The sequence below is a fragment of the Phocoena sinus genome, chromosome 1, assembly GCF_008692025.1.
Source record: "Phocoena sinus isolate mPhoSin1 chromosome 1, mPhoSin1.pri, whole genome shotgun sequence".
NCBI classification, from domain to species: Eukaryota; Metazoa; Chordata; class Mammalia; order Artiodactyla; family Phocoenidae; genus Phocoena; species Phocoena sinus.
The window spans coordinates 153,673,586-153,698,698 of record NC_045763.1 but is presented as its reverse complement, the minus strand read 5'-3'; the positions used below and the strand labels follow the sequence as shown (position 1 = coordinate 153,698,698).

The 25,113-nt window shown below is 48.0% G+C and overlaps 1 protein-coding gene across 2 annotated transcripts in view; it reads left to right on the top strand.

Annotated features, from left to right (window-relative positions):
• ATP2B4 (ATPase plasma membrane Ca2+ transporting 4) overlaps nt 1–25,113 on the top strand; it is a 93,181-nt gene that overhangs the window by 21,811 nt on the left and 46,257 nt on the right. For both annotated transcript variants that reach the window (XM_032621219.1, XM_032621230.1), the window contains exon 2: nt 22,229–22,890. In XM_032621219.1, coding sequence (XP_032477110.1) covers nt 22,698–22,890 — 193 coding nt within the window. In that variant the 5' untranslated portion in view covers nt 22,229–22,697. The remainder of the gene's footprint in view (nt 1–22,228; nt 22,891–25,113) is intronic.

Genomic DNA, 25,113 nt, shown 5'->3' with positions numbered 1-25,113 from the left:
GGCAGCAAGCTAGATTTGGCCCAGGTTATATAGTTTCCCCACCCCAGGAATAGAGTAAAAAGATCCCGATGTACACTTAATTAATGCTCCATACTGAGATAATAGAGAAAATAGGAGTATGACAATGTTTAAAGCAGCAGTGGTCAAGAATTGAGGAGGTAAAAAAAAAAAAAAAAAAAAAAAAGAATTGATGACGTATAATCATTATATTTGTGAGGCCTAATGAATCCCAAGAGGGATAAATAAAATTCACCATTAGACACACAATAATGAAACTACGAAACACCAGAGATAATTTTAAAGCAACCCAAAAGATAAATTATCTTCAAGGGAATGACAATTAGACTGACAACAGATTCTTCAACCTCAACAGTAAAAGCGAGAAGATAGTGGAATAATATCTTCAAAGTTCTGAAGCAAAAAACTGCCAACACAATATTCTGTCATCAGTGAAAATCTTCCAAGAATGAGGGCAAAATAAGGCCCTTTGTAGACAAACAAAACCAGGTTTCTACCAATAGGCCTTCCACAAAAGCAACTTCTAAGGGAAATAGTTCAAGAAGAAGAAAAATTACCCACAAGGAAGGTACAAGGAAGAACGATAAGCAAAGAAAATTGTAAACGTGGTGCTAAATCTAAATACTACTCACAAAGAAAATAAAGATAACAGTGTCTAATTTATAGCAATAAAGTGAAGCTGTAATTAAATTTGCCAGTAACAATAGCATATAAATGGGAAGATAAGTAGAGTTTAAGTGTTCTAAGGTCCGAGTATTGTTTGGGAAGAGGTTAAAGATACTGATTTTCAGAAGTTTTTAAGTTAAATATACATTCTAGGATTCTTAAGATTTCTAGGCTAACACTAAAAAACTAGGAATAATATAACTTCCAGACTAGTGGAGGGGAAGAAAATGGAAAGAAAGAAAAGAATGAAGACAACAGGAAATGTGACAGTTTAAAAAGGTTAAGGCTGTGATATAGAAGAAAATAATAACTGTTACCATTTACTGAGTAGATGTCATGTTAGTCATTTTGAATCATTAATCTTCATAATTTCACGTAATATACAAAAGAGTACCAGGCACAAAGTAGGCAGTAAGATGTACAGTTTCTATTATTACTATATGTCTGTGCTTAAAACAAGATCTGGAACTTAGTAAGCACTCATTTATTGAAGAATGAATTAAATGGGAGTGAATATTGATTCCTATCTAAAGATGAACAAACTGAGGCTCTGAGAAACGTGATAAAAAGAAAAGCATCAGACAGCATGAGAATGAAACTCGGCGGCTCTTCTACTTAGGAGCTTTGTGGTTTTGAGCATAAATGCCCCTCAATTTTCTTATCTGTGAAAATAAGTCGAACGGTGATTGACACGTGACAATGCTCATTAAATGCTTAGTGCTCACTAAATGATAGATGCTATTGGTAGGGAACTCGTGCAGAGTCACAGAGCTTGGATTCCAATCCAGGTATTTGGAATTCAACCACACCTACTTTCCGCTCTACCGTGTAGTCAACTTTCCCTCTCTTCTCTGATGCAGAAGTATCCATACAATAGCTGAGAGCAGGAGATTTGGATTCAGGCTGACCTGGGTTCATGGCCAGGCTTGACCACTATAGGACTTTGGGCCTCGACTTCTTCAACTGCTGAAAGGGGATTAAAAAAAAAAAAGAAGCCATTTAAAAAGGTGGTTGTAAGGTTGTGAGACTGCATGCCAATCTCTTTGATGGTGGAGATCACAAATTAGATCCCAGTTTAATATAAGAGAGAGTACGAGCTTTAGGGAGCAGTAAGAAGAGAATGGTTTCTAACACTGGAAAAGAGATTAGTCTGGATGACCTTAAGGTGTTCATTTCTTCCTTAAGCAGAAGCAAGGGAAATACTGCAGTGCTTCTCCACTCACCTTCTGATGGTGAGCAGGTCTCTAGTGACTCCAGACCCAACAGTTGAAATGTGCTGATTGATAGTGTTAAATAATAACCACGATAATTATATTTGAGTGCTTCCTGTGTGGTAGCAGTGTGTGCTTTTACATGGATTATTCAATTATCTCAAAATCTTGTGAAATATTTTAATATCATCCCCATTTTATCAATGCCAAAATGGAAGAACAGAGACATTAACTAACTTTCCCAAGGTCAAGCAGGTAGTGATGGTGGGTCTGGGGTTTGGGCCCACCTGCCCACAGAGCCTGCGCTTTTGATCACTGCACTATACCTTGTAAGGTGACTGGTCCCTGAGAAAAAGAACCCTCGTGTCTGGAGAGCACCTTCAAGGCAGTAATGTGGGAAAAGTGTGGCCTTTGCCAAACTCGGGTTTGGATTCTGGCTCTGCTTTAGTGTGTGGCCCTAGACAAGGTATTTAACCAGTTTTCTTCTCTGTAAAATAAGGGTGGTAGTATCCACTTAGTTTGTTGGATCAACTGAGATCGTATATGAGGTCCTTAGAAAGACTGGAGACCCTGTATTTCCATCGTGGGTCAGGAAGGCCTTAGCTGTACCTGTTCTAAGCAGATGCCTATGTGCTCTGAGCTGATGATGGGGTGACTTTGGGAGAGTGAGTAGATGAAAGCTGACTTTTTTCTCTGCTTCTTTAAAAGGTGATTTATACATTGCCCTCAACCCTTCTACATCCCCGCCCCTACCCCCCCCACCACCACCACACACACACACCACATACACACAGAGCATGGTATTCAGAAAGCCCCAGTCTGGACTTCCCTGGTGGCACAGTGGTGAAGAATCCGCTTGCCAACGCAGGGGACACAGGTTTGAGCCCTGGTCTGGGAAGATCCCACATGCTGCGGAGAAACTAAGCCCGTGCGCCACAACTACTGAGCTTGCGCTCCAGAGCCCACGAACTACAACTACTGAAGCCCACATGCCACAACTACTGAAGCCTACACGCCTAAAGCCCACGCTCCAGAACAAGAGAAGCCACCACAATGAGAAGCCCCGCACCGCAATAAAGAGTAGCCCCCGCTCGCCGCGACTAGAGAAAGCCCGGGCACAGCAACAAAGACCCAACGCAGCCATAAATAAATAAATAAATAAATTTATATTAAAAAAAAACAGGAAAGAGGGGCTTCCCTGGTGGCGCAGTGGTTGAGAGTCCGCCTGCCGATGCAGGGGACACGGGTTCGTGCCCCAGTCTGGGAAGATCCCACATGCCGCGGGACAGCTGGGCCCATGAGCCATGGCCGCTGAGCCTGCATATCTGGAGCCTGTGCTCCGCAATGGGAGAGGCCACAACAGTGAGAGGCCCGCGTACCGCAAAAAAAAAAAAAAAAAGAAAGAAAGAAAGAAAGAAAGAAAGAAAGCCCCAGTCTGCTTCCCCTCCCCCTGGCCTTGCCACTCAGCCTTTCCAGGTCCCCTGTTGAGTTGTTTGATGTTGTGCTAGACCCTCCATGGGCTCTCAGCTCTGGGTAAGTCTGTGATAACTGACCTCTGTGCCACTGGGCCTCCACCTCCACTGCCAAGACGGGGCTGAGCTCCTGGTGACAAGAGCAGCTGGATTCCACAGTCCTGGACTAGACTGTTCTTCCCTTCTCACCTGTTTGTACCAGCACTATTCCATTTGCTTTCCTGTCTTCTTTTTTTTTTTTGTGGTACGCGGGCCTCTCACTGCCCGTTGCGGAGCACAGGCTCCGGACGCACAGGCTCAGCGGCCATGGATCACGGGCCCAGCCGCTCCACGGCATGTGAGATCTTCCCGGGCCAGGGCACAAACCCGTGTACCCTGCATCGGCAGGCGGACTCAACCACTGTGCCACCAGGGAAGCCCCTGTCTTATTTTTTTTTAAAAAAAAATTTTTATTGTGGTAAAATACACAGAACGTAAAATGTATCCTTTTTAACCATTTTTAAGTATACAATTCAGTGGCATTAATTACATTCACATTGTTGTGCTACTATCACTGCTATCCATTTCAAGAACTTGTTCATCACCCTAAATAAAAACTGTACCCGTTAAACAGTAACCCCCGTACACTTTTCCCCTCAAGCCTGGGCAACCTCTATGCCACTTCCCGTCTCTATGAATTTGTGTCCCGAGTAGGCACTTCACCTAAGTGGAACTGTGCGATACTTGTCCTTTTGTTTCTGGCTTCTTTTACTTAGCATAATTTTTTTCAAGCTTCATCCATGTTGTAGTATGTATCAGAATTTCATTCCTTTTAAAGGCTGAATAATATTTCATTGTATGGCTATACAACAGTTTGTTCATCCATTCATCTGTGGATGAATGCTCTGTTTTTTAAAAAATTAATTATTTATTTTTGGCTGCGTTGGGTCTTCGTTGCTGCACAGGGGCTTTCTCTAGTTGCGGTGAGCAGGGGGCTACTCTTCGTCTCAGTGCGCGGGCTTCTCGTTGCAGTGGCTTCTTCTGTTGCTGAGCACTGGCTCCAGGTACGCGGCTTCAGTAGCGGTGGCACGCGGGCTTAGTTGCTCCGCGCCATGTGGGATCTTCCCGGAGCAGGGCTCGAGCCCGTGTCCCCTGCACTGGCAGGCGGATTCTTAACCACTGCGCCACCAGGGAAGTCCCTGCTCTCTTTTCTTTAATCGAACTTCTTTGGGCGCATCATAATTTGCAATAATGTGGAGAAAACAGCTTCTTGCAGCAGAACACGGAGGGGTGTCACTGTCCCGGATGGTGGGAGAGGGTGCAGCCAAGTGTGCTGTTTGTAAACTCTGCTCTGAAGCCTCTTCTGGGGTTTCACCCTTCCAGAGGTCTCTTCCCAACAGGTACATAATGTGCTGACGTCACCTGAACCCAGAAGTGCTAGTGGCAAAGGAGAGAAGGGATTATCTGGGGCTACAAGCTTGCCTTTGCCTGCCTTCCTGGGGACAGAGCCTACTGCTGCCCCAGGGATGCTCTGTTTTCAGTGCTGTAGGCAAAGGGTCTAGAGACTCTAGAGCAACTTTGGTTTTCCTGTTTATATCGTTAAGTTTTTGTCTGTATGTTTTTGTTTTGTATATTTCTTCTCATCAATCTCTGTCATTTCTGGTCTCCTGCTTGACACGTCAGTATTTCTGTGTGTGCTATACTATAATCGTAGGGTTTATTAATAGAGACGTGTCCTGTCTTCTTTATTTAGACTTCTGTATCTGGGAGTTCCCTTAAGGGAAGGGCTCTCTTCCTTTCTCTGAATCTTCCTCCACCCTTTTTTGTTCTCCCTTCTCTGCTTCTCTCCCTTTCACACCCCCTCAATGCACCAGAGCCGCATAGCCTTTATGTGGACCACAATCTGTACCCTCAAGGTGTCTGTGGCTAAGATGATGACACACCACCGTCATCACACATATCCTCAGCGTGTCTCACAGTTACTTCTCAGGGGAAGTGGGAGAACCTATACTAATCCTCTGAGCTCATCAGGACAGGAATCTCCCAGCTTCAACATCCTGGGTTGGGCCTAACATCATCTGACTGTTTTATATAGGCTGCTCTCTTACCTCTTATTCCTGTTTCTTTCCACTTTCTTTATAGGAACTTGTAGCATGTAGTATGTCTTAGCTTCTAGGCTCTTCCTGTGGTTGCGTGGCCTTAACTGAGTCATGTCACCTTTAAGACCATGTGTTGTAAAATCTGTAGAAGGAATAATGTCATCAGTCCTGTTTATCTTAAAAAGGCTGCTTTCAGATCACACGTCAAAGTGCTTTGAAACTACGAGGAAGTACCCGGATGTGAGTTCTTACCTCGATCTTCTTTGACTCTCATGAACTTTTCTGCCTTTCTCCTCAGTCTTCCTGACACCACTTAACAGAAAACCTCAGGCAGACAGATTCCCAAGATAAAGCTGCCAAAGCGGGAGATTATGGAGAGATGCGTGAATGGGGAGTATCAATGTCTTCCTGGCACATAGAGCCAGGATCCAGACCCAGTACTGGGAGGAATAGGAGCAAGGTGGCCAGAGGCACTGTGAGCCTCCTACAGAGGGGCAGCCTTGGTTGTCTCCATTCTGCAAAAGCTTCTTAATGCAACTGATCTTCATCCAAAGGCAATGGACCTTTGGATACAAAAGAAGTAATAACCCTCTCAACTTCATATGAGGCCAGTTACTCTCATATCTCCTTTTTTCAGATGAGGAAATTAAGGCCTAGGCAGAATGGATTTGGAGGAGAGCGTGCTGAGGGGAAGGCAAGCCTAGTGCTACTTGGGAAGAACTGTTAAGGGAAAGCCTGTGAGCTGTGAGGGGCAGGAGCCTGGCCAACAGTGGGCAGATCTGGCCCCCAGGCAGAGCTCCATCAGGGCCTGGGTCCACGGGACTGGCTGCTTCTGGGGTATCCTCTGGTCACACTGGATTCACTTCTGGTTTTCTTCCTTAGATATTTCTTAGGGTCTGCTGACCCAAGTCAACGTGCCAGGTTGACGGTTAAGTGCAACCGTCAGCCCGTAAGTCACCTTTACAAAGATGTTAGCAAGGTGTTCCCTTCAGATGAACGCAGCGCATGGGTGCGTAGCCTACCTGGCAAAACTTAGCATGTCTCATCTCCCAACCTGCTCCTTACCATGGCTTCTCACATTCAGGGCACACCCTGCACACCTGTATGTAGCAGCTCTGGAAAGCTGTAAGAAACCTCTGCTTTGCTCAGGGTGTGGGCTGAGCCCAGAGTTGGGGGGTGGGGGTGCTGTGAGTGAGCTCTCCTTGGCAGTCACGTGATGGCTGCAAGCTGGCCTGCAGAGCAGACCCTGGAGGTGTTGGATACACACAGGTGAATGGGTAAGTGAGGTATTTCCGCCCTTCATTTGACACCTAGGACAGATTTCTTCGCATCATCTGCCCCCTGCTTTCCCATCTAGATTTTCTTAAATTAATTAATTAATTATTTTAAATTTTTATTTTATTTTTGGCTGCGTTGGGTCTTCGTTGCTGCGCGCGGGCCTTCTCTAGTTGCGGCAAGTGGGGGCTACTCTTCGTTGCAGTGCGCGGGCTTCTCATTGCAGTGGCTTCTCTTGTTGCGGAACACAGGCTCTAGGAGCGTGGGCTCAGTAGTTGTGGCTTGCAGGCTCTAGAGCACAGGCTCAGTAGTTGTTGTGCAAGGGCTTTGTTGCTCCGAGGCATGTGGGATCTTCCTCGACCAGGGCTCAAACCTATGTCCCCGGCATTAGCAGGCGGATTCTTAACGACTGTGCCACCAGGGAAGCCCCTAGATTTTTTTTTTTTGTTTAATATTTATTTATTTGGCTGCGGCAGGGTCTTAGTTGTGGCACGTGGGATCTTTGTTGCAGCATGTGGGATCTTTTAGTTGTGGCATGTGGGCTCCTAGTTGCAGCATGCAGGATCTAGTTCCCTGAACCCAGGCCCCCTGCATTGGGAGCACAGAGTCTTAACCACTGGACCACTAGGGAAGTCCGCCATCTAGATTGTATAGTCTTTTTGTCCTAGTGCCCAGCACAGTGTTTGACTCAGAGAGGCTTCAGTGTAAAATGAGGGGATTTGTATTAGGCTTTCCCCAAAGTTCCCTACCGGGCTGTGATTCTGGGATTCTGTGAGGTGTTTGCTGTAGTTGGTAGGAAGAGCAGAGGATCTGCTCCCTGGAAAGCCGGGGAACTTACTCTTGAGTGCAGTTACTAATAATGAAATTGTGATTAGGTCTGGCCTGCCCCCTAGCTTGTGGCCAGTCAACCTCTGGCCCCACTCTGCTTTGAGAAGGTAGCGGGGCATACATGGTACTTAACCTACAAAGGTGCTGCGGTCACTGCTTCCGGGTGTAGTGGAGTCCTGAGCAGGTCTGTCTCCTTTCCATCTCTCCAGTATGAGTCAAGCTGGCAGCAGCTCTAGAGGAGGCATCCAGGGGGTTCTTGTACGATGCAGAGAGCTGCCCATGAGCGTGAAAGGGAATTCCTAAGCCAGGTGGCCCCATTCACCTGCCAGGTCCTTCTGGAAAGACATGGTAGCATTTTGGCACTTGACACTATTTTGCCCCATCTGGCTCCTTTTGGAACGAGAATAAAGAGTCCTGACCAGGGGGCCTGGGGAGGCAGTACGCTGATGCTGGTGTAGGGAGCGGCCAGTGGGGTGGGCCTCAGTTCTGGGGAACAGCACCTCTACGTGTCACTTTTGGGGATAGTTGTCTCACCTGTCTCTTGCAGGCAAAACTCAGAGGCTTTGGAGGTCCTTGCCTTTCCCAAAGCAACTCAGTTTCAGCCTCTGTTCTCCTTGCCTCCTAGGTTAGGTTGGCTGGGCATTTGAAGAGAAGTTGCTCATCTTCCTAGGTAATTCCTAGGTTTATTTCACCCCCTACATAGTGCCTTATCATCCTAAAAATGGGGCCTCCACCCTAGCCTCCCCAGGAAGAATGGGGACTATCAAGTCCATTTCCTGTCCCCTGTAACCTTCTGTAAACGTCTCTTCATTTTACGATATGCCCCTCCTGTCTTAGCTCTTGAAACTACTCCCATTGGAAAAAAAAGGCAGTTCACCCTCCTACCCCTCTTTAGGGCCATATTCTGTTTGTTCTCTTGGAAACCATGGCAACTTGGCCTAAGAGGCCACTTCTACCACCTTGGAAGTTAATGCTCCAAAGCCTTGTACTCACAGCTGCGAGGTCTCTAACACGTTTTTCCAAAGTGGGACAGGAGCCTCTGAATTTTCAGTTCTGCTAAAAGAAGAAAGTTTCAAACAAACCAACCCCGATATAATCCTTTCACAAGTCGGTTAGGAATGGGAGCAACATTCCCCGTAAGATCCAGAGTATGAATACAGGCAGCATTAGCTGGGAATCCTGAAGCGTATTCTGGAGTGTCTGGTCCACACTTATTTTTCTTATGCTCTTTTCTCCTTTCCCTTCTCACAATTACTCGGTTGCTGAGAAAATTCTGTTGGAGGTGCTTATCTTTTAGCTCACACCAACTTTTTTTTCTTTTTCTTCTTGACATGTTTGTACTTCTTGCTCTGGTGCTACCTTTTAAAGCCCCAAGTAGGGAATCCAGGGAGCTGTGATGATTGACTGCAGGAACCCGGTAGAAGAATTCCACAGCCTTAGACGGCAAAGTTTCCATAGCCTCACTGCCGAGGGACTTCCCCCACGAAGGAGTCCTCTTTCTTGAATTGGCCGCTGGAGGTGGGAGGGGAGAGAGTGGGCTAGCCTGTCCTTGGCTTCTCTTTGGACTTGGAGGCTTGCAATGGGAGGGTTTAGTGGCTGAAGCCTTGAAGGGAGGGCACTGACCCCTCCCCCCACACTGAAAAGGATTTTCTCTGGAGATAGAGGTCTTAACTGATTTGGAACAGCTGGCCAGGGCATGTGAGACTGGCGCTCCCACAAACCTTTGCAGAAGCAAATGTTGGGTAAATAGTGTGAGATGCCTACAGAGTTCTGGCTCTGCTGGATTAGGATGCCTTCTGCTGCTCCCCCTCTGGTCCCCTCTGGTCCCCTCTGCAAATCCTTGAATCCTTGCAGGTGGTGGGGAGAGCTAGGAGAAGGTGGCCATGTCACCAGGGAGCTGAACGTTTGCCTCCATCTGTCTATACCCAGCCCCAGTTTTATAGGCTTAGAGTGGAATTCAGGTGGAACAGTGGAGCCACCTTGCAGCTTGTGGTTGGGTAGGACTAGTTTATCATGATCAGTTCTGAATTTTCACCTCCTGTGGGAGTACTGAAAGGATCCAGAGTCCAGTTGTAGCACAAGGTGTATTTTACATCTGTCTGATCTCCCAGCCTCTTCCTCCATCAGGCCACTTCCTATTTATACTGGATTGGGAACGGCTGAGCATACTAAATCCTGACTTTACTTTTTAATCCATAGGAATAGTCTCATATCCTTCCTCTCCCCCCACCTCTGTTAGGGCTTCTCACTTCTGAGTCCTCAGTGTTTGCCTCTGCTTCAAGCATGGTTAGATACTACATATTCGACTTATCCAGGCAAGCTCCAGGTAGATTTGGGAGAATGCAGATTGGTTCATAGAGTTCATCCTGTGTGCCTTTGGGCCCATGATCCATGACCCATGACACGGATCAGCCCTGTGTTGGCGCTAGCTGTGGCAGCCCCATGAGTTCCCGGCTTGCCTCTCAGCACTTCCATACTCTTTCGCTATTTGAGCCAATGTGGAGTTGACAGGGCTGATTGGTTTCAGAAATTACCCAGGTAAGGAGAATGGAATTCTGTCCAATTAGGTTGTCCTTGGAGATGTGGAAAAGAGAGAATGAGAGAGATTTTGAGATTGAGATAGATAGATAGATAGATAGATAGATAGATAGATAGATAGATAGAGGCTATCTATTTCTATCTATTTCACATCTCTGTATATCCCTTTCCCTTCTTTAAAGATAGAAGATAGATAGAGGAGGTGAGAGGAAGAGAGAGAGAGAGAAGGAAGGAGGCAATAAGAGAGGGAGAGATGGGGAAAAGGATATACAGAGATATGAAAAAACAAAGTGAGAGGCTTGGAAATGAGGTATACAGAGAAAAATGAGGAGGTGGAAAGAAATTGGTGCTGGGTATTTTTCCCATGATTTTTGGTAGCTCAGTGCTTCAAAAATAATCCAGAAAACACCCTTTTTTGCCACTTCCTACAGACCTCCCCCCAACCACCATCATCATAGTTCTCCCAGGTTTTTCCTTGGAGGTATGGCAGTGATGTTCAAAATGCTGTGTGTGGGAGTTTAGAATCAAATGGGTGTTAGGAGAACTTGAATTCTTTATAGTTTACCTTTGCTTCTGCCTAGAGAGCGGATGATTCCTACAGTGATGGCTGGTTTCCCTTCTGTCTGCACCAGAAAAGCCCTGTGACTGTGTCTTGGAGAACAAGGGTGATGTGCCTCCAATACACCAACACTATATATCCCCAGAGGGAAGAGGGGGAGATGGGGCCTGTGCTGAGGCTGTGGTTCTTGGGACTTACAGACAACTGATTCTCTGTGCAGATTGGGTCCCCTTCTGGGCCTTCCATCTTTCTGCTTCCTTTAGAAACAAAAGCATACTGGAGCAGAGAAGCGTGGTTCATTCACGAACTCCACGTGTTAGGTTGGACGCTGGGACAGACACTGGGAGAGAGAGGTGATACAACCTTTCTGCTCACTCAGAAGAATAAACAGTACCTTCCTCTTTCTCTCCCGTGAGATTTCCATAAACAGCCACCAGCTGGGGCTGAGTCACCTCTCTGCCTGCCCGTTGTTTCTTTCAACAATGGGCCCTGTGTCCATCACTGTGAATCTGAGCTCTTTTGAATAGATGCTCTTTCTAACCATGATTTTTGGAAGCTTACTCTACCTTGGGGGTTCTGAGACATGTCTGTTTCTTTGTCTTTTATGTATTCCCAAGTAACGGCCACTCAGCCTGAGTAAATACCCTGAGACTTAGGAACAGAAACACTGGTGTCTATGATGCTATCAGCCTACTCCCGACAATCCAGGACGGTGCCCCGTATTGGGCCCTTTCCTCACCTCCTCCCTTCTCCCTTCCTACCCTACAGGAACAAGGGGATGCTGATGACAGCTGGTTTGACAAGCCTAGAAACCATGTGTGCTCTGCTCTTTTGACCTCAAGGTGCTGCCAAGACCGATTTGTGTCCCAAGTTCTGATTTTCCCAGCAAGGTTTTATCAGCTCACCCGGCTGTCAGTTAGGACTTTGACCTCTCCTGGGGCAGCGGAGGGCGCTTCCCTTGTGGAATCAGCAGCAGCTTCCCGCTTCTTCCTCCCTCTTCCCCTTGGGGGCTGTTCTCATTGAGAGCCTTTCTGAGTCACAGTGGTATCTGCAAGACATTCACTTATAATCTGAGATGGACAGAATTGAACAGTCTGTGAGATTTGCTCTTCTTAACACTGCCCTAACTTTATTTTTTAATCTGATTAATATGCCCATCGGCAGTGGGGTTTTTTCTCCTACTAAGTGTATAACAATCCGCAAGGAACTGTAATGAGGTGGAGAAAGAAGAGTGGTAAAAGTCCTGCAGCCCCTTTTGTATTTCCAAGCAGCTGTTTCTGGAAGGTGTCTCCATTCCTTAGGTAGCATTTAGTGACTGGCATATTTATCAGCCAGCACACACTTTCAGCTCAGTTGTGTATGTGTGTGGGCGTGTATATGTGTGTGTGTGAGATTACCACATGGTAATCTTCCACTCTCTTGCCCCACTTGATCCGCCTATACCTGATGGCCCGTTTCTTTGTTCTCATTTGTTACTCTAAGTTTGACTGGGCGAGTGGAGAATGTAGGAGGCTGTGGTGCCCCATCCAGTAGCCAGAGGTAGGAGGTACTCGCTATTTCTACCAAAATCTTTTCCCAAGTGCCTAGTGCCCTGGAGACATATGTGTCCAAGGATAAATCAACCTCGCTTTTGGTCATCCTTCAGCATCTGACTCCTTGGTGCTGGTGACTAGAACCTTGAATCTTGTTGTGCAGGAGTATCCCTTCACCCCAGAGCTCCCTGAGGAATAAGAATTGGATGAAAGTTCTCTGTACAAGTGGCGGAAACATGTGTCTCTTCAGAGATACCTCAGAGGTCATTTCCGGCAGCCCTCCAGCCAGGAGTGACCAGGCTCCATGCTGGGTGGCACTGCACCCAGGTTGTAGGGGGTGGGGCTTGCTTTGAGGCTCTCTTCCCACGACCCCTGGTGGAAGTCTCCGTATCTTCATCCTGATGTTACAGGCAGCCAGTGGGGGCTGGTAGGGAGTAAGGGGATGCGAGGAATGCTGCTGGCTGGAGCCAGCCTTTGACAGGAAGGAAGAGGACAAAGCGCCTTTGTCTCTTCTCAGTGTGAGTGGTGCAGAGGTGAGAAAACCCTGAGTTTGGGCCTTTCTCCTTGAGGAGCTGAGGCAGAGGCATGTAGGGGCAAAGAAGCCGTACATTCCCTTCTTTAAAGGAACTTACTTACTCTACTCCTCACTTCAGTGTTCCCCCTGCTGGCTCAAACCGCACGCTCTATAGTCTGGCCATACTCTTTTCGTTCCTGAGAAAGTTGTGCTGACATTTTTTTTTAAAGCTGTTTTAGGGGGTTGGGAAAGGAAAACTTTAAAAGTAAAATAATAAAAAACAGACCACTCTGCCATTACAGGCACATAAATAGCTACACCATAGCCAGGCTGCAGACTCACTTTGCCATAGCAACCTCGACGAGTGTTTATAGCAGCCTGTCGCCCCAACTGGAAAACAGCAGCTGCCGATGCTCGTCAGCTGCACCCGTGCCGCTGCCTTGGCCTCAGCACAGCAGGCAGGCACCCCCCCCCAACCCCGAGAGGTGCTGCAGGGGCCACAGACCAGCCCTTCTGCGGGGCCCGTGGGAAATGACAGAGCAAAAGCAGCATGGGATTCAGATGTGCTGGGGAGCAGTAATATTTGGGGAGCCTGAAGTGAGTGGTGGGTGTCTTTTGTGTCCGTGTTTCCCCCGCCCCTGGGTACCACACCGTCTCTCATCTCCTGCCGAGTAGGAAACAGGAGTGCAGAGGGTACTTAGCTGCACCAGAACCCGAAAGGGGTCTGGGTTTTCCTCTGAACCTCACCAGGTATCTTGTTTTAACTTTCTGAATAAATCTTGGCTTCAGTTGCAGCCTGTTCAGAGAGGTCCTCTCAAGTCTATTTTCTCAAGGACTCACGGGAGAGGAGCTTTCCTTGGGAGGATCATGGGTCTCTCTGGGAAAGGGGGCTGCCCCAAGATGAATGGAAGCAGAGATCAACATTCTGGAAGGACTAAAGGAGGGTGAGACGTGACAAGAGCCTCCTGTGCCTCCCCTGTCAGGCTGGATCTGAGGACAACGTTGGGACTGGGCCCCCAATCGAGGCTCTCAAAGTGCTTTAGCCTGGTGTTGCTGGAGATTCTCACGACGTTGTAAACTCGGCGTCGTTCTCAAGTGTGGTACCCAGACCAGCATCATCATCCTCTTGTTAGGGAGCTTGTTATAAATGCATATTCCCAGGCCCCGCCCCAGACTTCCTGAACCAGCAACTCTGGGAGCCCTCCTGGGAGTCCTGATGCTCAGTCGAGTTTCAGGATCACTGCTCCAAGGCACCACAGAAGTGCAAGAGAGTATGGTCTGCCCACTTTCTAAAGACCAGAACTGACTTAGCGCCTCCTGTGTGAAGAAGGAAGAGTGAAACTGGGGGGTGAGGCGACAGCTATTCGGGAATGCTCCCGGCTCTCTTTCCTGGTGAACTCCATCTTCTCAGCATGGAGCCCTAGTCCATTCGCCTAGGAATTCCGGGAAGTAACTGGGCTGAGAGAGCCTGGAAGAGGCAGCTGCGGGGGCTGGCTCTCCGTAGGCTGTACCGGCAAGACGGCCGTGGACTGGGGGAGGCGATGGGACGCCGGCAGGCACGGTGTCCAGGGTGTGGCACTCTGGCTAGTGTCTGGGTCCCACAGGAATGTTATTTTGCTTCCTCTCCTGCTGAGCCCCTGGGACAGCTGCCCCGGCAGTCTCTTTTAGGTAGATGCCATGTGGCCTCCTCAGTCCGAGGCCAGGCAACTTCCCTCTCACCCGGAGGCCTCCCCAGAGCCTGAGGCCCGGGAGCAGGGAGATCCTGACTGACTCCAGTAGTCAAGGGAGATTGGCCCTCCTCCCCCCTCCACAAGCATGGCAGTGATTCTGCTGAAATTTGTTTCTAAAAATAACACAGGATCCAACCCAGCTGCTAAAAAGCCCCTTGATTCCCTTGGGACCAAAATGTGGCAACACCGCAGCCACATTTTGAAGAAAAGGCAGCCTGTGTCACCCGGGAGAGTGTGTGTACTGGATATTTGAATGCTGCTGTCCAAGGGTCTGCCTCTAACCGTCCCCGTTTCGAGCAGCTGCACCTTCCTGTTAGAGGCAGGTACCCTTCTAACCCACATCCTGAGCATTTCCCACAGTCTGGCCAGCGCTCCTTTCATTAGACAACAGACCTAGATGGCACTGTTGCTCCCACCTGAAGTCACCTCTTGTCCTCCTGAATCAGCTGAAGGAGGGGGAGGTTGCTGTTCCATCCTCTACATTTTTTTTTAGCTCTAGCTTGCTGTGAACATTTCCTCAACACTCCTTGAGTCACAGGAGTCCTCGGAGGTGACCCGGACCAGTATGACTCATACTATTTGGAAAAGAGGGTATATTCCCTATGGCTCTAAGCTCAAGGGACTGTCCGTTTTCATCTTGATCTATTGATGCTATTATTAGGATGAATGCAGGGGGGTGACAATGCCCCACTAGACACACGCCAGCTTCAGTTTCCCAACCCATGCTGTGAAGCTTCCTGTCTTCATCTTGATGGTTCCTGGAGTCTCTGAGAGGGGCCGGATCAACAGGCCAGATGATCAGGAAGAGACTGTCATCAGCCTTGGGTCAATTCTTGGTATCACTGTTGAGAGAAGGCTGTGCTATCTATGGGCCTGACCTTCTCCCTGCCCTCTGAAGGCATCTGGCCAGAACTGATAAGTTTTGTCCTCATTGTCATAGCACATCTTAGACAGTACAGCCCCTCCAGGCTTCAGCATCACAGTTTGTTTTATTTTTTTCGGACCTCAGGTACAGACTATTGAGTCAATCATACTGTGGATTCACGGCCCAGTATTATCGTTGGTCCGTGCAAGGCCCTTCCTGTGCTCACTGTTTCCCCATATCCCATGTCTTTTCCCTTCCTTGCCTAGGAGCAGCATTCTCATGTGTTAATATGTATCTTTTTGTTTAAATACATCCCTTAAAATTTATAGTTTCGCTTTAGATGCATGTGTTTTTAACTTTTGTTAAAGCACCTTTTTTACCCCCACTAAGCACTATTTTTAAGATAGCAATATTGTTGTGTGTATATCTGATCTGTCTTTCTAACTGTTGCATAATATCCCCTCTTATCTAGCTCACAATTTTTTTTTTTTTTGCGTACACGGGCCTCTCACTGTTGTGGCCTCACCCGTTGCGGAGCACAGGCTCTGGACGCGCAGGCTCAGCGGCCATGGCTCACGGGCCCAGCCGCTCCGCGGCATGTGGGATCTTCCCGGACCAGGGCACGAACCCGTGTCCCCTTCATCGGCAGGCGGACTCCCAACCACTGCGCCACCAGGGAAGCCCACTAAGCACTATTTTTTGTTGTTGTTTTGTTTTTGGTTTTGTTTTCTTTTTGCGGTACACGGGTCTCTCACTGCTGTGGTCTCTCCCGTTGCGGAGCACAGGCTCCGGACGTGCAGGTTCAGCGGCCATGGCTCACGGGCCCAGCCGCTCAGTGGCATGTGGGATCTTCCTGGACCGGGGCACGAACCCGTGTCCCCTGCATCGGCAGGGAGACTCTCAACCACTGCGCCACCAGGGAAGCCCAGCACTATTTTTAAGATAGCAGTATTGTTGTATGTATATCTGATCTGTCTTTCTAACTGTTGCATAATATCCCCTCTTATCTAGCTCACATATTTTACCTGGCCATCACTGGGAGAGGGGATCCCAGGTTGCCTTCAACTCTCTGTCACCACAAATAACGCCCCAGTGAACATCCTTACACATGCCCTTTTCTGAACCTGTGTGAGAATTTCTTTGGGAGATGTACCCACTTGATGACTGGATCCAGGGGATGCGTAGACTTAGTTCGGTCAGGTACCAGGTGGCTCCAAGGAGGAGGGGAAATTCTGGATCCCTGAGACCCAGGGGTTGAGGGCAAGACATTTTCTCCAGATGGATGCTTTGATTCTAGCACTGCATTTCTGCTGCTGAGTTGAAGAAGACATTCTCAGGGTAGCAGACTTGGAGAGGGGGAGGGTAAGGGAGGGACCCTCATGTATACCACCTCCTAACCAGCAAGTGATGTTTTCTCTTTAGGAAGGGAGTACCCACCAGAACCCAAATCCTAGGGGCTGGCTGAGAATTAGCATCGCGTTCCAAGAGCAGGACCAGAAGCACAGGCTCCAGTGTGCCCTGCTGTAGTCAGTACAGAGGCGTGGTTTGGTGCCTCAGCCGTCACTTGGCTTCCTGGCACCGGCACGGCTGTTGCTGATGAAGACAGGTGGTGCCGCCCACTACCTGATCTTTAGCCAACATCCTTTGCCTCTGACCTTCTTCCCATATGCCTCCAAAGGGCCTCAGTAGACTGAAGGAAGGTATGTGCGCAGGTCTGCTCTGCAAGTCAGCAGGCATTAGGGGAGCAATTAGGGCAGGGCGGACATGGGGAGGGAAAGAGAACCTGGAACCACGATGAGGATGGCTGCTACACCCAAGTGGTGGGAACTAGCGCGGGTGGGCTAGACTCTGGGTTATGGGAATAAGGGGCCTGTAATGAGGAGGGAGCAGAGCAGCCTTCGTGTAGAATTTAGACTTTCAGAGAGAAGGGCCAACCAGGGATGTTTTCGCGCTGGGCAGCCTGCCATGTTCAGGTGCTTGCCAGCTTTCTTGAAAACCCCTCTAAGAGGTATGACAGTGCCGAGAAAAGGAGTGAAGCTTAAGACACTGTAGGTAATGGCCGAGGAACTGCCCCCGCTGGAGAAAGGAGGGAGAGAATCTAGAGCCAGGGCTCTCCGTGCCTCTCCCCAGTCCCTACAGGCTGCAAGGCCCTGGGTGTGAGAAGAGGAGTGGAGGGAGCCCTCAGCCCCACTCCTTCAGTCTCTAGGTGGGAAGTGGATATACTTGGAATCATGCCAATCCAGAGCTAAGGGCATTCTGGCTGGGGGGGATACGTATGTGTGGGGGTAGGGATGGAGTGGGGAGTGTCTGCCCCTCACAAGCTGTAGCTCTACCCCTACGCCTGCCCTGATGTGTTGTAGAGGCTTCAGGGGTTGTGGGCCAGGGACAGATAGATAGGTTTCCGTGGGCCTTCTGATCAAGCTGTAGGAAGTAAATCTGTAGCTTTTTTTTCATTTTTCTTACGGGATTGTCCTTGTACTTGAGGCAGGGTGGCTTTGGATTCAGACTAAGACACAGATCCTGGTTCTCTGAATCTCTATTTCCCTGCTATAAAATGGGGTGCCCTCCTTATAGGGCTGTTAGTGAAGATTCAGTGAGACAATATGTGGAATAATGATAAATAACTACTATGTATGGACCAACCACTACATATCAGCTGCTGTGCTAGGCTGCTGCCTATACACTACACCGCGTGTGCGCGTGTGCGTGAGTTTACATATACGATTTCTCTTGGGGAAGTGTGGGCTTGAAGCAGGTTTCATATTTCAGTTTGGTGCATGCTAAGGTGGGCCCAGCCTACTCCTGTGCCACCCCCCTCCCCACCCGCACAAGGTCTTCCCTCCTTGGCACTGACGCTCCAAACACAGCATCTCCGAGTGCTACCAACTCACTTCTGAGCGGAGGCTCCCAGCCCAGCGAAGAGGGCAGGGCATGAGATTCCGCTCCACTGGACAGCCCCTGCCTGCAGCCCGGAAGCCAGAGTTGAGCATAGCTACTTGTTATTCCAGGCAAGTCTGGCTGCAGTGCTGCACCAGCCTGAAGCCCTAGGCCCCTGGCCCCTCCTGTTTCCTTTCTCCTCTTTCCATTCACACTTCATTTCCCATGCATCACGCCAGATTCAATAGGAGCTTTTGGCAGGGGAGATTCAGGGGGTGGGTTCCTTTCAGATTCTCAGAATACCCTACTCCCTACATAGGGAGTTACCCTTTTTCCTCATAGCCTGGGGATGCACCCCAGGAAAGTTAAGAGTAAGGGATTTCTTGACAAAATTGGAGGAAACAGTGTCTGACTGTTGTTTATGGTTTGGTGACTTAAGGCATGAGGTTTTTGTCTCTGGCAGCTCCTCAGTTTAGAACTTGCTAGGGAGCTTAGCTGCATATTGAGTCATCAGGAAATATAGGATGGTCTGCTTCTCAGGTATGTGTAGGAACAGGAGGGGGTCTCTTTCACCCTCGTTGCCTGGGATGTGATGTAGTTGATTCTGAAAGGGAAAGAGCAGGTGTAAGGGTCAGCATTTCCTCCAAGTGGTTATGTGTGTTCTCTGTATCCCAAAGCTGCCTACTTTTTAAAGGACTTACATTTGTCAGAAAATGGGGAGGTCCAGACTTGAAGGAAGGAGTAAGGTACAACAAAAAGAGGACCAGGCAGTCAAGGCCACTGACTTGCCAAAGAACAAATCACTTTTTATGTCTTTGGACCTCAGCGTCTTCATCTGTAAGGTGGGAGTCACAGCTGTCCTGCCTAAAATTGATATGACAGTCCTTTTACATGTCACTGCAAGGTGTAGAACAGATGTTACAGAACTTTAGGAGGGAAAAAATTAAAATGATTTAATGATCATATAAGTAGTATGATTTCTTGCCCCCGCAGGAAGGGATGAGAGTTTGCTCTTCCATCCCATCATCATTAAGCTGGCAAAATGCTAGAAACGGGGAGTGAGAACATACCTCACCCAGGAGGCCCTGAGCCGAATGACTAATCCTGACCTGACAAGAGGTGGTACCTCCCTGGCATCTGAGCATTGCATCTGAGGCTGAGCCTGTGTGAGCATTTACATACTATTCTTTGCCAGTTGCCTAATAAGGTTAGGGGCTAGGCAAGCTCAGCCGAGAGCTCTTATTCTAGGAGCTCAGAGAGGAGTATCGACACCAGCTATGCCTCTGGATTCTGGAAGAACTTTTCGCGGAGAGCCCAACTTGAGAAAGGGTCCCGAATGGGCACCGTCCCTGTGACTTTGTGCCAGCAGCTCAGTACTTGACCTACATGTGTGTCTCTAGAGCAACCTGAAGCAGACAAACCTCATTCTTTTCTGCGTGTCCCATGTGTTCTAATCTTAAGTGACCTTTTCTCATTGGTTGTCTGTGTGAGTGGAAGAATCTCTCCTCTTTGATCTCTTCAGACTGCCACTACTTCTCTGGAGATCCGAGGCTGCATTGCCTAGTGGTTATAGCAAATGGTTATAACCTAGCTAATGGTTACTGCTAATGAAGCTGCCTTGGAATTTTCCATTCTTTTGGGGGTGTGGGAGTTCCCCCTGGCAAGGAAAGATGGAGGGGCACATGGAAATTATTGCTCTTCTGCTTAAAGGGCTAGATAAAAAAAGTTCACTAAGATCAAATTAAGCTTTTTCTCATCACTTGAGTGTCCTATACTGGACACTGGTCATCTTTCATCTAAGATTTCAAAGCACTATTTCTATTTATAATCCCTTCCCTTTATCACTTTCTTAGGATGGTGTGAAAAGGTAGGGCTGATTCTTCCCCCAGATAAAGATGGGAGGAGCTGAGCCCTAAGAAAACTGAGCACTAAGAAGGCCAAGCGACTTGCCTGAGGGGTACCTGGGAAGATGGTGAATCTGGTTCTGAATCTACTACTGGTTATTCGACCAAAAGAATTAGCTGAATGCCCGCTCTGTGCAGGTGCTTATCTAGGCACCGGAGAGAAAGCAGTGAAGAAGACACGTGAAAAATCTCTGCCTTCATAGAACAAACATGGCAGTGGGTAGAGAGTAAAAAAAAGTAAAATCTTCTGATTTCCAGTTAAGCTCTCAATCAGCACTGTCCTCAACATTCCTCTTGAAAGGTTAAGGGGTTCAACTTAAGGGTCAGCTGGGCTTCTTGCTGCTACAGCCCTTCCCACTGCTTCCAGACTTGGAGAAGAAGGTGAACTGGAGAGAAAAGTCTGTGCTACTGCCTATCCCTATGCCAGTATGATTGAAGAGAGTTTGACACTCTGCCTCAGGTTCTCTCCAGACCTCCTTGTTCCCCAGGATTCTCTGATGACATCTAAAAAGAAAGGGAATATGATGTTTAAAAAACGATAGCAACAACAACAAAACAAAAAACCCTGCTTGCGTAACCCTTTGTAAGTCAGAGTAGCTCTAAAAATTTTATACTAGAAGGAGGAGGCAGAGGGCAGACTGGGAGAGGGAGGGGTTTAACCACCTCCATCCCAGTGGAACCTGCCGGGGACAGGATTGATTACAATTAGCAGGAACTTTGGCCACATGTGATTTCTGGAAAATTAATTGATAAAAGAGTCAAGTCCTTATCTGACGGTCCTTGTGCTCCTTCGTTCACCTTCTAGAAGCAAGGATGTCATCCATTTGTTAGAGAGGGGCTGGACCCAGAGCGTTCGGGTGCTGTGTTCAGGGAGAGCCCCTTCACATTTAAATAGCCAATGTGTGGCAGTCCTCCTGCATGCCACACAGCAGCCCCTTTCTGACGCCGAGAACGGGGCTCAGGATAAGACTTTTCACCTTCATCCTCCCTGTTCTCACCTTTACATACTCCTGACCCTCTCTCCCTAGTGAGCACGTGTAAGAGGTAACACATGCCTTCCTGAGGGGAGAAATGCTGGTTTGAGACCCTCTGGTGTCACTCACACGCAGACTAACTTCGCTCCCCTACTCACCTTGTTGTGGCCCTAGGCTCTATCTGAATCAGTAGCTGTTGTGTTCCTGCCACCCCAGAGGAACTTTAACACTCATAGGCTTCAAACTCACTATCTTTCCTCCTCAGAGGTCCTTCTGTCCCCTTTATGTAAAAAGGTTCCACCCTGTATCGCCTACTGACAGAGCATTTTACTCATCCTTTCCCCCCAAAAGCTTTTTGGAGCAGCGGGGGGCTTAGCTCCTGATCTACTGACACCTGCGGCATCCTGAGGAATTTCTCTACAGCATCAGGCTGAGTATTCTGAGGGGCTGCAGAGGACTGGGCCTCTTCTACCAGGTTGTCCTCCTGGTTTGTAAATGTGTGTGTTAGGAGTAGGGGAGGGTGCAAGGTATGGGGGAGGGTGGCAGACTGGCAGGCCACCCTCCGGATCACTCTGGTCTGGACTCCTTTTCTGACCTCTTCTCACCTCTTAGAAGTAAGGTCAGACTAAAAGATTCTGTAGCAGGCCCCTCAAATAGACAGGGAGTGCATTAGAACAATTAGAGGTCATAACCTTTTTTTTTTTTTTTTTTTTTTTTTTGCAGTACGCGGGCCTCTCACTGCTGTGGCCTCTCCCGTTGCGGAGCACAGGCTCTGGACGCGCAGGCTCAGCGGCCATGGCTCACGGGCCCAGCCGCTCTGCGGCATGTGGGATCCTCCCGGACCAGGGCACGAACCCGCGTCCCCTGCGTCGGCAGGCGGACTCTCAACCACTGCGCCACCAGGGAAGCCCCATAACCTTTTATTTCCAATTTTCTGAAGTTGTAGGATTTGTGTTACGTGGTTTGGAAGAGGTGAGGTATGAAGACTGGGGTGTATCTGAAATTATTGGAGTCTACAGGCTGCTGGGGCCTCCCAGGGAGGAAGGGGCCTCAGCTATCAGTTCAGCTCAGACATCAACTGTCACCTAAACCCTGTGCTAGAATGAGTACCTCTTGCCCTTGCAGATGCTGGATCTCCATGCTGCTCTAATTATTTCTTTTTGTCTATCTTTGAATCTTTATTCCAGAGATCCTGTTGTCATCGGTATCCAGGGAACCCTCCTCTTCCTCCTCCTCCTGCCACCTCTCTACCACCGCAGTCGCTGGTTGTTGCTAAGGTTGCCTCCATGGTAACATGCACATCCTGTTTACACCTCCATCTGTGCAAGTTGGTCTAAGCTAGGAACCTACCTACCCTGGACAACCACTTCCATCACCACCTGGGGACACCAATCATCGTGACACGTGGTCCAGTTCCACTCAGTTCCCCCATCCTCTTCCTCCTCCTACTGCCAAGCTTCATACCCAGAAAAGGATCTGGGCTACAGGTTGCTACTCTGAAGCTTATTGCACAAGACATAGTCGATCTATTTCCCATCTGGGCTCCCAGTGAAGCAAAAAGTAAGAAGAAGTGAGGCAGAGAGGCACGAGACCCTGATCAGTGGAAGGGAAATTTCACATTTTCTCTGCTTGAGGGGCTTGGTAACATCAGGCAAAATGACAAACCCAACAGAGCACGCCTTGCCAGCCAACTCGATAATTGAGAGCCATGAAGGGGAATTTGGCTGCACGGTAATGGACCTGAGGAAGCTCATGGAGCTGCGTTCAACTGATGCAATAAACCAGATCAATGTCCGCTATGGAGGAGTAATGAATCTCTGCAGTAGACTGAAAACCAACACGGTGGAAGGTAAAGGCCGTACCAGGGGTGGGGAGTTGGAGGAAGGTGGCTAGTGTTCAAATATATTATTTTCCCAACTTCTAGAGAAGGAACATTTCTGGAGACCTTGCTGGTATATCTGTGTCTGGTGGGTAAAGTATAGTATCTGAAGCGCTGAAAGGAGGTGCGGCTATGGAGAGAAATGTCATTTCTTTCCCAGAGATGATGTTGAGTGACTGTGGTATTCTCTGAAGATCATTCTTTCCTCCTTTTTCTGTATCAATGTACAGAAGATCTCTATTTTATAAATGTTTATGTTAGAGATGCTTTTATCAGTAATCAAGTCCCTTATTCTGTATCAGTCTTTGATTGCAAAGGTTGAAGATATAATTCTTCCCCACACTGATCTTACAGTGTAATATGAAGAAAAGTGGGTGAGTCCATCTACCTAATGTAGCACTTCTCTATGGTACACAGTTACAAACGGAATGGTAAGTCATAATGTAGAGAGTTGTACCCACCATATCTTTGGATTACTCACTCTGTTTTCTTTCAGGGAATTATTGATGACTTTTTCAACCCTGTCCTATGCACTTTTAGTATAGTTGTTCTTAATCTATTCTTAAAAGAAAATGAGGGCTTCCCTGGTGGCGCAGTGGTTGAGAGTCCACCTGCCGATGCAGGGGACACGGGTTCGTGCCCCGGTCCGGGAAGATCCCACATGCCGCGGAGCGGCTGGGCTCGTGAGCCATGGCCGCTGAGCCTGCGCGTCCGGAGCCTGTGCTCCGCAACGGGAGAGGCCACAGCAGTGAGAGGCCCGCGTACCGCAAAAAAAAAAAAAATTACTTCTACCATTTACTAGCTGAATAGCATTGAACAATTTCCTCAGCCTCCCTAAATAAACTTCATTTTCTTCTTTGAAAATGATGTCAGTACCTAGGCTGCAGAGTTATTGGAATTAAATAATGTAACGTTGTATACAATGCCTACACTTATAATGGGTGTTCAGTAAATTAGTCGTCTCACATTAAAGTGGAGTCCACGTGTATGAAGATATTTGCCAGAATATGAGTGCCTATGGAGTGCAATGTGTTTTTACATCTGGAGAGGCTGCTGCAGCCTGCATGCAACCACTGTCCATTTTCTCCATTCACCTGTTGATGTCAAAAAGCCTGGTTAAGATGGCAGTGCTTAGTTGCTTTCATGTGGCTTAGCAAAGGCCTTCTGTTTAGTATCTAATGACTGCCCTTTGGATAACGCCTACTTCTTGTCAGCTAGATTTCTTTATTCTGCCACTTTCACGGTGGCATTGACCTTAAAGAGAGGGTATTCCTATTACGTTTAACTGAGATACTGCAATACTTTCGAAACATTCATCAGAATTTAAGCAGGATCTTTCTTTTTCCCTTCCTCTTCTGTTCTTATCCCTTGGGTCAGTTGTTTCTCTCACAAAGTGAAACTCAGAAGTCCAAATAAGCTGGAACCTAAGAAACTCCTAAGAGCAGGGTCCACACTTTCCTCCCGATTTTCCAAACCCTTTCTCATAGCTGTTACTGTTAACTTCCTGATTCCCAGAGAGCTCTTCCATTCCCAAAGGCCAGCATATATATTGTACTTTAATCTCAACATCAGATATCAAATGCTTAGATTCTTTCCCAGTCCTGGTTTCAGACCTGTGGTTGAAAGTCACCCTCTGATGTCAGGTGCCTCTGTTGCTACAAACCCTGGCCATGTCTATATCCCAGTACCCCTACCATTGTCACAGTTGTCCACTGCCATTCTCCTGCTTCCTTAGATCACAAATATGTATCCTGATTTATTTCAATATTACGACTCACCCATAGGGCTGGTCCTGGAGCTGGGGAGGCAGGGTGTCAGAAAATAACTTTTCCATGAGTAATTTCTAGCCCCCAGTGCCAACAATGACCCCCTCATATGTGAGAAGAGCAAAGGGATAGGAAAAGGAGACACAGAAGAGCTATGACACAGGAGTCTCTCCCCAGACAGGGATGGTGCTGAGCGGTTTGGTTGGACAGGCTGAGAAAAGAGCATCAATATCTAGGTGCCATTAAAAAAACAGCCTGTTCACAAAAGACTGCTCTGAGGTGCCTGACAGCCTAGCATAGCTGTGCGAGGCCCCTGCATGCTAATAATAAGAATAAAGAAATTTTCCCGGTGTTAGAATTCTGCTGATTGGAAACCAAGGTGAAGTAAGATAGGGGAGATTGGTTCGTAGAATATAACTCTTCCCCT